At 38.0% G+C, this 11835-nt stretch overlaps 2 protein-coding genes across 4 annotated transcripts; both read left to right on the forward strand.

The window, feature by feature from the left end:
- The first annotated feature begins 1602 nt into the window (after positions 1 to 1602).
- LOC121970580 (probable C-terminal domain small phosphatase) lies at positions 1603 to 8554 on the forward strand. The gene is made up of 9 exons (XM_042521374.1): positions 1603 to 1710; positions 2542 to 2751; positions 4635 to 4834; positions 4958 to 5094; positions 6173 to 6269; positions 6372 to 6878; positions 6997 to 7334; positions 7428 to 7572; positions 8416 to 8554. Exons 3-9 carry the CDS (start codon positions 4678 to 4680, stop codon positions 8448 to 8450), a joined length of 1416 nt encoding a protein of 471 aa, XP_042377308.1. The 5' UTR covers positions 1603 to 1710; positions 2542 to 2751; positions 4635 to 4677; the 3' UTR covers positions 8451 to 8554.
- A 119-nt stretch (positions 8555 to 8673) lies between these two features.
- Positions 8674 to 10471, forward strand: LOC121970581 (major pollen allergen Ole e 10-like). 3 transcript variants are annotated; one of them, XM_042521378.1, is made up of 5 exons: positions 8674 to 8815; positions 8887 to 9312; positions 9389 to 9419; positions 9499 to 9704; positions 9783 to 10471. In XM_042521378.1, exons 1-4 carry the CDS (start codon positions 8758 to 8760, stop codon positions 9674 to 9676), a joined length of 693 nt encoding a protein of 230 aa, XP_042377312.1. In that variant the 5' UTR covers positions 8674 to 8757; the 3' UTR covers positions 9677 to 9704; positions 9783 to 10471. The 3 variants fall into 3 exon arrangements, with proteins under 3 accessions (XP_042377312.1, XP_042377310.1, XP_042377311.1); XM_042521376.1 differs by having other exon boundaries at positions 9802 to 10471; XM_042521377.1 differs by having other exon boundaries at positions 9499 to 10471.
- The last annotated feature ends 1364 nt before the right edge of the window (positions 10472 to 11835 follow it).

Genomic DNA, 11835 nt, shown 5'->3' on the forward strand with positions numbered 1-11835 from the left:
GCTACTGGGCGAGAAGCCGCTCACGCTTCTAGACTTACCTAGTGGTCATTCTGTGGAGTCGGACCGTTTACCTCAGAACTAGTTGGATTGAAGACCCAAACTCTTGAATTATCCAAAAAAAAAAAAAGTCAAGGTTAATAGTGTCTAAAGCCCTTGGGATATGATGTGAAGGTAATTAGCATGACATGCTCCCTAAACAACTAGAGTTCGAATCTTACAAAGGGCATATTACACCTAGGAAGTTCGAAATACTTGTGATGTTGGGTCATCCATTAGGACTCATCTATGCTTCCAAAATTATCCTACTAGTTAGTGGGAAATTTTTATGGGACTAAGACAATCACCTCTAAGATTAGTCGGATCGTAAGAGTTGGATACTTAGATTATCAAAATAAAAAGTGATAAAAAAAAAATTACCCCATACCATGGCACAACGGTAAGGTGCACAAGTAGTTTTCCAAGCACTCACGATTCATATCTCATCTAGGACACAAACTCATAATTTGAATCTCAACTACAATACATTGTATACCCACGATTTGAATCCCAGGTACAAAGAATTATAAGACATTTTCTTCTAGTAAAATGAAAAATGTGGGATGTTAGCCACTGAACGAGAAGTGGCTCGTGCTTTTGAATTTATCGGGTGGTTGTTGATTTGTGGGATCAGATCATTTATCTCCGGACTAGTTAAACTGAAGGTTCGTATATTTAAATTAATAATAATAATAATAATAATAATAATAATAACTCGTAAAAAGAAAATATTGGGATGTCTAGCTACCAATTTAGTTCTATCTAATGCTCTTTTATAAAACTGGGAAGATGATTAATTTTAATATATTTTAGTTGAGTACTACGAATGCTAAACTTTCCTTCGGTCAAATAGAACTTTTGGGATGAAATTATATATTTCAAATTAATCTCCAATGTTTATTTGCTAAATCAATTTAGTTTATTCATTTGGGATAATAATATAGTTTTACTTATTCATTTTGATTTTATTTATTTATTATGTTAATAAAAACTTTATTAATAAATATCGTTCACTAAATATTATTGATGAACAACTCCTAATTTATATTCATGAATATTAATAATTAATACAATATATTCAAAATTATCTATTTAATTTAATAAATTATTAAAATTTATTTATTTAATTAATATATTGAATTATCATAAATAAATTTTTACCGCGTCAAACAACAAATTCACTCGTGATTCATTTACAGATGGGCAGCGAGTAGCACCGCATGGTCCCTCTGCATCTTCGAATTGGCTTCGACATTCGACGCGTGTCTACCGGGAGCGCGATCCCCAGAAATGGACACTTGTCGTCGCGTCATCAGGCACTGCGCCACGGAACACCCACTCCGGATCGCGTGCGCGCGGCGGCGTGGCCTGGTTAGTTGGATTTCCAGCTCGCACGCTCGCACGTGCCGAGCGACACGCTGCTGAGTCGGACCGCAGCAGTCCACGCGTCGCCGACGTAGTGGCTGGGTTGAACGGGCCATGCCGCATCCTGTCCGTCCATTGCTGATCCCCGGATCGTATCGCCGACGTTCCATTTAGCGGAGGAGAGACGATCGTCTCCAGCCCCGCTTCTTCTTTTCACTCGCCTCTCAATTTCTCCTCTCTCTCTCTCTCCGATTCCGGCCTCCTCGAGCGGTAGAGAGAGTGAGGGCGGGCGACGAGCTGGGAACTTTGGTGAGTGTTATTTCTCCCTGCCTCTTCTAATCTTTCTTTCTCGTTCCCCTCTTCCGGTGGCTCTAATTCATCCGCGGTATGCTTGTTTTTGCTGCTCCGAGATCCACTTTTTCGGAAGTTTAAGTTTCTGTATGGATTTCTCTGGCGATTTGTTCTTCTGTAACATATCTGGCGGAATTTGACTCCGACTTGTGTAATGCTATCCTGGGCACTGTGTTATTGCAAGTGCGACCGCGTCAAACTCTCTTGATGTCTTCAGTCTTGTTGTAGAGAAATTAGCTTGATTTGCTGTGGCTAAATTTTATATCTTTCTTATATCAGTCTCCTGGGGATGTTCTTTCCCCCACTCTGTCGACCGGTTTTGGTGTCCAAATTGGGCTTTGGTTCTGTTTCTTGATATTAACTCTATTTTTTAGGGTTTAACCTAACTTTTAGATTGTTTTTCCTTTATTTTGTATGGCAATTTGTTATATTTTGGTTTCCGTAGTCAGTGATTAATTTCGTTAAAAAGTAATTCAGAACTTTGTACTGCGGTAGTGAATCCTTGTTATCTGATTTAACTTTTTGGAAGTTGTATTTAATATCTTGTTGTGGAAGCTAAGAACTAAACCATATAATTCCGAATAGTGAGCGTGCTCCCTTGAGTTACTACACTGATTGGGACAACAATATCAGCATTGTTTGTGTGCTTTTGAGATGCTCTTTTGTGTTTCAAGATATACACAAGATCTTTTTTTGTTTGAAAAACACATAGCTTTCCTTTTTTGTTTTAGCTACATGCAGATGTCATTGGTTTTATATTGATTAGTCTTCTTAACTAACACATTGTAGCCATGATTCCAGGTAAATATCCAGACCAAAGGGAAAGGTTTATTGAGAGGAGAGCAGCATGACACAAGGCGATCATCACATCTTTCTTCTTGTCTAAAGAAGGATAACTTCCGACTGGCATTGATTTTTGTTGTATGTACAATTAGAATAACTGGAGCTCCTTCCTTTGGCATTTTAGCTGCCATGCCATTGTTCTGGGGTTAAATCACGGTAAGCTAATCTTGATTTATTGGAAAAATAGTCCTAGATCTTCATTATGTATAATTTTTCTGATTTTAGTGGTTGGCTGAGGTCATCTCTACTATTTTCCATGCAAGTTCATGTACGAGGATAAGACTTTTAAGTGTTATATAAATTTACAAACTATATTTAACTTTTTTATTTCTTTGTTGCAACAAAGTTAAATGTTAGAATTTTTAATTTCCTCATGTTATTAATTGATAAAATGTGTTCGTATTTTTGAAAATGAAGAAAAAGGATGAATAAATGGTTAGTTCAACTATATTAAGAAGGATCAATTTGTCACAGGAAAGAAATTGCAAAAAAAAAAAATGCAAATAGTCAGGAGGTCTCTTTTTAATTTGCTGCAGTATCAACCCAGAACAGAGATCTCTATTCAATGTTTTCTGCAGAATATGGCAAAGATGGACTCTAGCAATCGCAGGTAGTCAATTCAATGAGGAGGTTTAACTCTAGACATCCAGCAGTAGGTCTGATGCCAGAGATGTAGGAAATCAGTTGGCTGAGGAAGTTTTGCTTGAAAAAGGATCTCATTTCTTGCTTTCCAGATAACGAATATCCTGCAAGCCGGGGTATAAAAGTACTAGAAATCCATCAGATTTTTTCAGAAAATGATTCTAACCTGTCACTCCAGACATCAGCCGAGATTGGAAATTTCTGTGCAAGTGAAAGCAGGCTAACAATTGTGCCTGCCCACTCTTGGCAGTGTTGCAATGTAAAAATGGATGTGTTGAGGTCTCTTCATGTGTGGCTGCAGCAAAGATGCTCTGCACACAGTTTGGGATGGCACCTGTTGTTTAGCTTTTTCTGAAGCACAAAGAAGTGAGAATGTGGACATTGCATATGAATGCCAATGATATTATAGAGAAAACTGATCTGGAAAAACTGTGCCCATCAGAGTAGGCTGAAAAAAATAGAAAACCATTCTGTGCCTCTCCAAAGCACTGGTATGGAAAAGGCTCATCAGGAATCTGTGGTGTGGGCACAAATCCTAAAGCCTAGAAAACTCCATCAGAAGTCTATAAGAAAATCCTGATAGGAAACTAGTAATATACAAGTTAGAAAACAGGCTACAGAAGGTTTGTTCGGTATGTATGCCACTGACCATGACAAAAGAAACCTTGGCTGGAATTCACCACAGTTTCTGTGATGCTTAGGACACAAAAATGTACACAAAAATGTGTGCTTCGTAAATACAAGTGATGTGCCATCACACTCCATTATATCTGGACTCCAATGGCCTCCTTTAGATAATGCTATGAAAGTACTTGCACTCATGTTCCTTCCTCTCCCAAATTGGTATCCCTGTTTCATCTGTTATGTCCTGAGCTCTTGCATCTCAGAGACCACTAAACAACTATTTATGAGATGCACATTTACCAAATATCAGATTCTTAGAGTCTTCTCTGGATATTTATCTGTTCCATCCTTGATGATGCCTAACTGACACAGTATATCACAGAACTCTTCTTGGACATTATCTTGGTTTGGGATGGTTCACTTGGATCTAGCAAAATTAGCATATCTTCAACTGAAATCATGCTGCATTGTCCACATATAGTTGCTTTATTGACTCTGATTGAAAATTCAAAGATGAAAGTGCTTGCTTTTTTTTAGATCGTGTATAAAATTTCCTGATTGTGTAGCTTTATTTTTTGTTTCTTATCTTGTATTATCTTGCGTATAAAAACCATGAAATATATATAAGACCAGTTGGGTACATCTTCCATTGCAAATGTAACTTATCAATGTTCTATCCTGATTTAATTGTCGGTTAGTCTTATTCACATATTGACGTGCTCATGGATATTGTTTATCATTTTCCCTAATAAATCATGCCTTTCTGCTTGTAGTTTATGTTCATCAAGTTGAACTCTGGTAGACGCTGTAGCTCAAATGCCAGGATTGAGCATGAAGAGAAAATCAAATGAGGGATGCCTAAGATTGCACAGTGTGCATGCTCGTCAAAGATTAACCAGGAGATCAGAAAAATTCTCTTCTCAGATCAATACAGAGGTGGAAATTTCTGATCAATGTCACCAAATTAATGATGGTGAGTTCTGTTACAATTGGCTTGGGAAGTCTTTTCTTCTTCCTTTTGTGTCTCCCTACTTTTCTTCTTCTCCCTTTTGAGTCTCCCTGCTCACACTTTAATTTGATTTCTTTAATGCTACAGGACAGTATTCAAAAGAAATTATTACCAGTGCTGCTGAGTCAGGTTCTCTGTCAAGGACAACAGAATCAGATGGAGCATCCACTCTATTTCTGAACTGGTCCTCATTATCACCTGATGTTTTGTCCATTGAAACATTGGTATCTATTTTCTTTTCCAAAACTATAATATGTATTGAACCCTTACGATAATCAGCTACACTTTTTTTTTTCTCTAGCTCAAGCAATGCTTTGCTCTATCTGATTTTTTAGCTAACCGTCAACTTTATCATGTGAATTGCCACCTGCATAACCTTTTTCACCAGCATATATATTGCTGGCAACTTCTCTTTAATTTTTTTTTTATTAAAAAAAGAAATCATACACAACCATAAGGGTGTTTGGTTCTTAGTTTATACTCTTGAGAAGGGTGCATGTGTTGATTGAGGGAAATGGGTAGTCTAGTTTCCATGATATTCTTAGAGCATAAATTAGTTGCCGACAGAGAAAATATGTTGGAATTGTCTACAGCAATCAGATATGCACAGAAACTCTTGTTGTAATAAGTTTGACCAGAAATATATTCAAGGTTTCCCAAATGACTATCTAGTTAGTCGGTTCCAGTTAACTTATATGAAAATCTGGTTTGCTCTTTGGTTTATGAAGGGTTAGTGACTGAAAAACACAAATTAAACTGTTATTCAATGAAAATATGCACCTCCGTTACCATCTTTGGCTTCTCTAAAATTTGTATGCAAATCTGAATAAAAGAATGAAAAGGAAATTGTAGATCACAAGGGAACAGGCAGGCTTCTCATAATCTGTCATCCAATGAAAACAAAACAATCTACAGCCAATAAGTTCTAATTTTCTGGTACTTATTTTATTCAGATAAAAGTTCAATAACTATGAGAATTTAGAAAAAAAAAGAAAATAAATAAATAAAAGAGAGTTAAAGTCTACCAAAGTAGGTGCAGAGGGCACATTTTTCCATTTGCTTTTATGAAGAGCCAAATAGATGAAAATGACTTGATCCTACATCCTTGAAGAGATTATGATTTCCTGTCAACTTCTACAATTATTCATAAAGCACGTGACTTCTTAGAATTAAGCCATCTAGATGTTTTTCAGTTCATATGCTGGTTAAGATACTGCTATAATGCTATTGTTGCTTGTTTATATGCTACTTTGAATTAGCTTATTGTTATTTTGTCTTGTTATTATTTACATACACATGCAGGGTTCACTAACAACATTCTTGACGTCTGAAGAGGAAACAATTTTTTCACCCAATTTTGAGGATGGTGATTCTCAGCTACCTAATCATGGTGATGGAGGTTATAGACTCTTCTTCGTTTTTGGCTACTCCAAATGACTCTAGTTTTATGGATATTCAATTTCTTTGAGTTAGCGGACTAAATTTTTTTTATCAATTGCAGTTAAAGATGGAACTTCTGAATTGCCTAATTTGGTTGCTGATGAAGGGGATAATGGAATCACTGGCATGACTGATTATGAAGCTTGCAGTTTGTTGGATATCTGCTTCTCAGATAGTGTTCCTTCTTTACCATTTGATAGTTGTATGGGATTTCCTGATGTTTCTTTCCATCATTGTGAACTCACTAACTCTGACATACTTATTGATGTGGCGAAGTATGTGCTGCTGCCATTCCCTGAGAAGATAATGGAAACCAGTGGCATTCACAGTAATGAATCAATCGAAGAAATCATGTTGAACTCAGATGATGCGTGCTGTTACATAGCAACTCATCAAGAATTCGACATGAATTGTCAATCTGGTGATTTGCGAGAAACCGAATGCTTCAATCCGCAGTTAGATTTCAGATTCTCGCATCATATTCAAGCAATTCCATCTGGTTGTCCTTTACTCCCCGAGAATGAAACACAGGAAAGGAAACCCATAACTCTTGTGCTTGATTTAGATGGTAGGTACTAAATTTTTTCCATCCTTTCTCAGATATTGTTACTATCCTCTGAGAATATTATCAAATCATGTGCCTGGTTTTCTCTTCATAATGTCTAAGACTGATCTTTTATTTGCAGAAACTCTGGTACATTCTTCACTAGAGCACTGCGATGATGTAGATTTCACTTTTTCAGTTTTCTTTAACATGAAGAAGCAAACTGTATATGTAAAGAGACGGCCTTTCCTGCAGATGTTCCTCGAGAGAGTGGCACAAATGTTTGAAATTGTTATTTTTACAGCTAGCCTAAGCATCTATGCTGCACAATTACTTGACATACTGGATCCAGAGCAAAGAATAATTTCTAGGCGCATCTATCGTGAATCTTGTATATTTTCAGATGGTTGCTATACAAAAGACCTAACTATCTTGGGGGTTGACCTAGCCAAAGTTGTCATCATAGACAATACTCCACAGGTAGATTTCCTTCTCTGTATCACAAGGACCCAAAATATAGCCTTCAAACAACCTTTTTTTGAGTCTGACAGTTGTTTTGCTTTAAAATTTCAGGTTTTCCATTTGCAAGTTAATAATGGCATTCCGATTAAAAGTTGGTTTGACGATCCATCTGACCTCGCTTTGGTTCAATTGCTTCCTTTTCTCGAGTCCCTGGTTGATGCTGATGATGTTCGTCCAATCATCGCAAAGAAGTTTGGTAATAAACTGCAGCCTGCTTTTTTCTTGGGGACGCCATTATCTCCTTGAATTCATCATATCATCTTACTAGCTCTCTTTCTATAGAATGCCAATTTATCCAGATCGTTTTCTTTACTTTTTTAGATTTGATCCTATTCTCAGGCTCAACTACAAACAAAATTGTATCTAATTCATTCCCTTGAGCTGTATATTCCATTCAGACGCCGTTGTAGACTTAGAATTTTGTGAAAGGAAATAAAAAGTGTTTGTTTATACCATTCACTTGTTCCTGCCATAATCATTACTTGCATTGCCGAACTTGTTTAATGTATCATGAATGCCAATAACCAATATCTAATGATTGCTAACTAGATTCCCCATTCTCTACCTCTAAAAAGTCCATGTCCAAGTCTATTTATCAGACACGCAATTAGATTTAGGATAAATAGTTGTTTTCTGAAACTACTTCCTATCAGTGCTATTGTAACCTGTGCTTTGTCCTACGGGATGATGACACAGTTGGTTCAGATAAGAGTGTCGTTGTCAAAGACCTAAGATTGATTCCTAATGAATGTGAAATACTTTGTTGGTTGCCTCAACCTCTCTTTATATATACAACTATTGTTGGGCAAAGTCCTCTTTGACTTGCTTCCCTTCCAGACAACGGCAAGCTGCCTTAGAGGGGCCGTGAGTTGACGGTTTTATCTTTTTATTGTCTATTATAACTTGCGATTTTAAAAACACTTTTTAGACAACGGCAGGCCGTCTTAGAGGGGCCCGTGAGTTGATGGTTTTATCTTTTTATTTTATTGTCTATTATAGCTTGTGATTTTAAAAACACTCTTTGGAAGCACTACCACAGATAGTCTCAAACAGAGACCAACTGAGAGTCAGTGAGAATCCAGAAAGGGAGCATCCAAACACCAGCTTTCACAACATGATTTAGTCTCATGCAACAGCAAAAGGACCACCATAAAGTAGAGGTTCCACCACCACCATCACCTCCCCCCGCTTTCCTCATCATCACAGCCATCACTGCTGTTCCAACACAAGACTGCAACACAGTGAATTCTCCAACATTTCCTTCCCTTCTTCTCCACCTCTCAAGTTTCCTCTTATTCTCCTCAGCCTCGCCAAGGAACCTCTGATTCCTTTTCCGGTAGCTTAAGTGCTGATTGCCTGAGCCAAGATAATTAACAGGGTGATGGGCGCGAGGCGCATCCAGTGTTTGATCTTCCTGCTGGGATTCCTCTGCTGCTCCGGTTAGTCTTTTAGTTCGACCTCCTCATTTTGTCACTTCTTAACCAGCAGCAAGCTCTGCAATCCATGGCAGCACTCGAAGAACACGCGTCGCTGCAGTCCGCAAACGCCATGCCTGAAATGGACGTCATCACGCCAATCGCCACAGTTCCAGTGGTCAACCCCACCGCCACCACGACCACCACCCCTGTCTACAATCCCTTTCCGACGATGACTCCGTACTCAACTCCGGCGACTCCAGCTTCCTCCTCGTCTTCGGGGCAAAGCTGGTGCGTGGCAAGCCAAACTGCATCCCAGGCCGCGTTGCAGGTCGCCCTGGATTACGCCTGCGGATATGGAGGTGCCGATTGCTCTTCCATTCAAAAAGGTGGCGGATGCTTCGACCCTGATACCATGCGCGACCACGCTTCCTATGCATTCAACGATTACTACCAGAGGAAACCCATCCCGACGAGCTGCGATTTCGCAGGAACTGCCATCATCACCAGCGTCGATCCCAGTAAGTTGCCCAAAAACTCGCAACAAACAAGTTCTTCATCTCGCCGATTCTTTAATTATCTTTCTCAATCTGACAGGTACTTCGACATGCCATTATCAATCAACGAGGTAAGTTCAAGTCCGCCGCTTCGTATGCAATGACAGTTTAAGAAAAAGGAGTTGACTTTGGCGCTGTTTGCATTTACAGCACAAGCTCTTCTGTTCTCAACACAAGATATCCTTATGGATCAAACGTTTATGGATCATCTGTTCCTCCAACTACAAGTAGCTCCATCTCGATCTCAAACGGCAGATCATTACTTCACATCTCCCTGATCTTTATCACACTGTCACTCAACTCTTTTGCTGAGCAAGGAATTCAATAGAGTCGACCATGCAGAGGAAGTTTCGTAGGTTATAATTTACTTTTTTATTATGTTAAAATAAATACACCATCCTTTTGTCAGTTTTCCCCCTTCTTTGAATGAGCAGTATTGTGAATCTTCTTCAGTAACCAGGAAGCTGTACAAAGTTACCGACTGATAAAGTTTTCAGGAAGGAAAGAATATAATCTAGATTGCAAAAGATATGAAAGGTAAAGTTAAAATGCATCACATGAGGTTGCAGCTCTAAAAGAGCTTTTGTGAGAGACAATCTACTGACTAGGGGGGAAAAAAAAAGGAGACAGTCAACTTTTCTAGTCTGCAGTGTGTGGCAGATGTGGCAAAAGGAATTGATTGAGCAAAAAAAAACACTCGAGTTACAGTGCAGTAGCTTCAAGACAAACATTAGGAATGATCAAGACTAACTGATTTACAATGAGGTGAATTTGAGTTACAAAGTTGATGTCTACGAGTCACTGCACGAGCGCTCTAAGAATTCGAAGAAAAAGCTAACCTAATCTTAGTGAAAGATAATCTTTCGCCCCTCTAATGTTATTCTTTCGACTACCTTGGCAACCTGAACCTGGTCCACGCGCAGAGCATCTTAGTGCTGATGGATGCCTTAGCTGGGCTGAAGGTGAAGGAGATCAAGAAATGTTCTCCATGTTCAGTTTTTACGCCACAAACTTCGTCACCGACTGAGAACAATGTTAAGTTGAGATTGTAAACTGATGTAAATTACTGAAGCATCTGCCATTCTGTAAACTTTGCAGGGTTATGCAACTTTTGTTCATTTAATTTATTTTTAAATATTGAATGAACATAGGAAAAAAAAACTTTCATCAAACTTATTCAGAAAGTAACAAGAGAGAACAACAACAACAACAATTAAACCTTTTCCCACTAGATAGGGTCGGTTGTATAAATTCTTTTACGCCATTAAACTCTATCTCCTATTATATCATCATTTATATTTAAATAAATTTTATCTTGTTTTATTGTTGCTAATCAAGTCTTTTTTTGGTCTTTCTCTTTCTCGTTTAATATACATGTTTATCATAGTTTCACATCGCCTAACTGGAGCATTTATTGGTCGTCTAAGTATATGTCCGTACCATTTTAAACATGTCTCTCGAAGTTTGTCCTCAATAGATACAACTCCGACTTTCTCTCTAATGCTCTCATTCCTTATTTTGTCCATCTTCGTATGTCCACACATCCACCTTAATATCCTCATCACTGCAACTCTCATCTTATGCTCATGTGCTCGAGTCATAGCCCAACATTCAGCTCCATATAACATAGCAGGTCTAACAGCGATTTTATAGAACTTACCTTTAAGTTTAAAAGGTACTTTACGATCACATAAAACACCCGACACTCTCCTCCATTTCACCCATCCTGCTTATATTCTATGTAAGACGTCTCTCTCAATCCCTCCATCATTTTGTAAAAATGATCCTAATAATTTAAATCTCTCGGTTCCGGGCAACTCGTCCTCTCCTATCTTAACAATTGTTTCATTACTTCTAATATTGCTAAATTTAAATTCCATATATTCTGTCTTTAATCTACTAAGCTTAAAACCTTTCCCTTCTAGTGTTTTCCTCCAAGATTCTAACTTAGCATTTACTCCTTCACGTGTCTCATCTACCAAAATAATATCATCTGCAAACAACATGCACCACGGTACTGTGTCTTGAATGTGCGCAGTGAGTTCGCCCATAATTAGTGTAAAAAGATAGGGACTTAGGTTTGATCCTTGATGTAACCCTATCTTTATTGGAAATGCTCCAGTTACTCCGCCTGAAGTCTTTAGTCTGGTCGTTACATCCTCATACATATCCTTAATTAGTTCAATATATGTTACGCTAACACCTCTCTTTTCTAAAATTCTTCATATAATTTCTCTTGGGACTCTATCATAAGCTTTTTCTAAGTCAATGAATATCATGTGTAGATCTTGTTTTTGCTCCCGATATTTTTCAATTAATTGTCTAAGGAGATGTATAGCTTCTATTGCCGACCTTCCAGGCATGAACCCAAATTGATTTTCTGTCACTGTGGTCTCCTTCCTTATTCTTTTTTTCTATTACTTTTTTCCAAAGTTTCATAGTATGACTCATTAGTTTAATACCCCTATAGTTTGTACAATTTTGTAT

Source organism: Zingiber officinale, chromosome 4A (genome assembly GCF_018446385.1).
Source record: "Zingiber officinale cultivar Zhangliang chromosome 4A, Zo_v1.1, whole genome shotgun sequence".
NCBI classification, from domain to species: domain Eukaryota; kingdom Viridiplantae; phylum Streptophyta; class Magnoliopsida; order Zingiberales; family Zingiberaceae; genus Zingiber; species Zingiber officinale.

Excerpts from the sequence above, each read along its gene's own strand:
- LOC121970581 (XM_042521377.1), top strand. The coding sequence starts at position 8,758 with ATGGGCGCGAGGCGCATCCAGTGTTTGATCTTCCTGCTGGGATTCCTC. Across the intron at positions 9,313-9,388 it reads CATCACCAGCGTCGATCCCA|GTACTTCGACATGCCATTAT; the intron begins GTAAGTTGCCCA and ends TCAATCTGACAG. Across the intron at positions 9,420-9,498 it reads TGCCATTATCAATCAACGAG|CACAAGCTCTTCTGTTCTCA; the intron begins GTAAGTTCAAGT and ends TTGCATTTACAG.
- LOC121970580 (XM_042521374.1), top strand. The coding sequence starts at position 4,678 with ATGCCAGGATTGAGCATGAAGAGAAAATCAAATGAGGGATGCCTAAGA. Across the intron at positions 4,835-4,957 it reads ATGTCACCAAATTAATGATG|GACAGTATTCAAAAGAAATT; the intron begins GTGAGTTCTGTT and ends TTAATGCTACAG. Across the intron at positions 7,573-8,415 it reads AATCATCGCAAAGAAGTTTG|ATAGTCTCAAACAGAGACCA; the intron begins GTAATAAACTGC and ends GCACTACCACAG.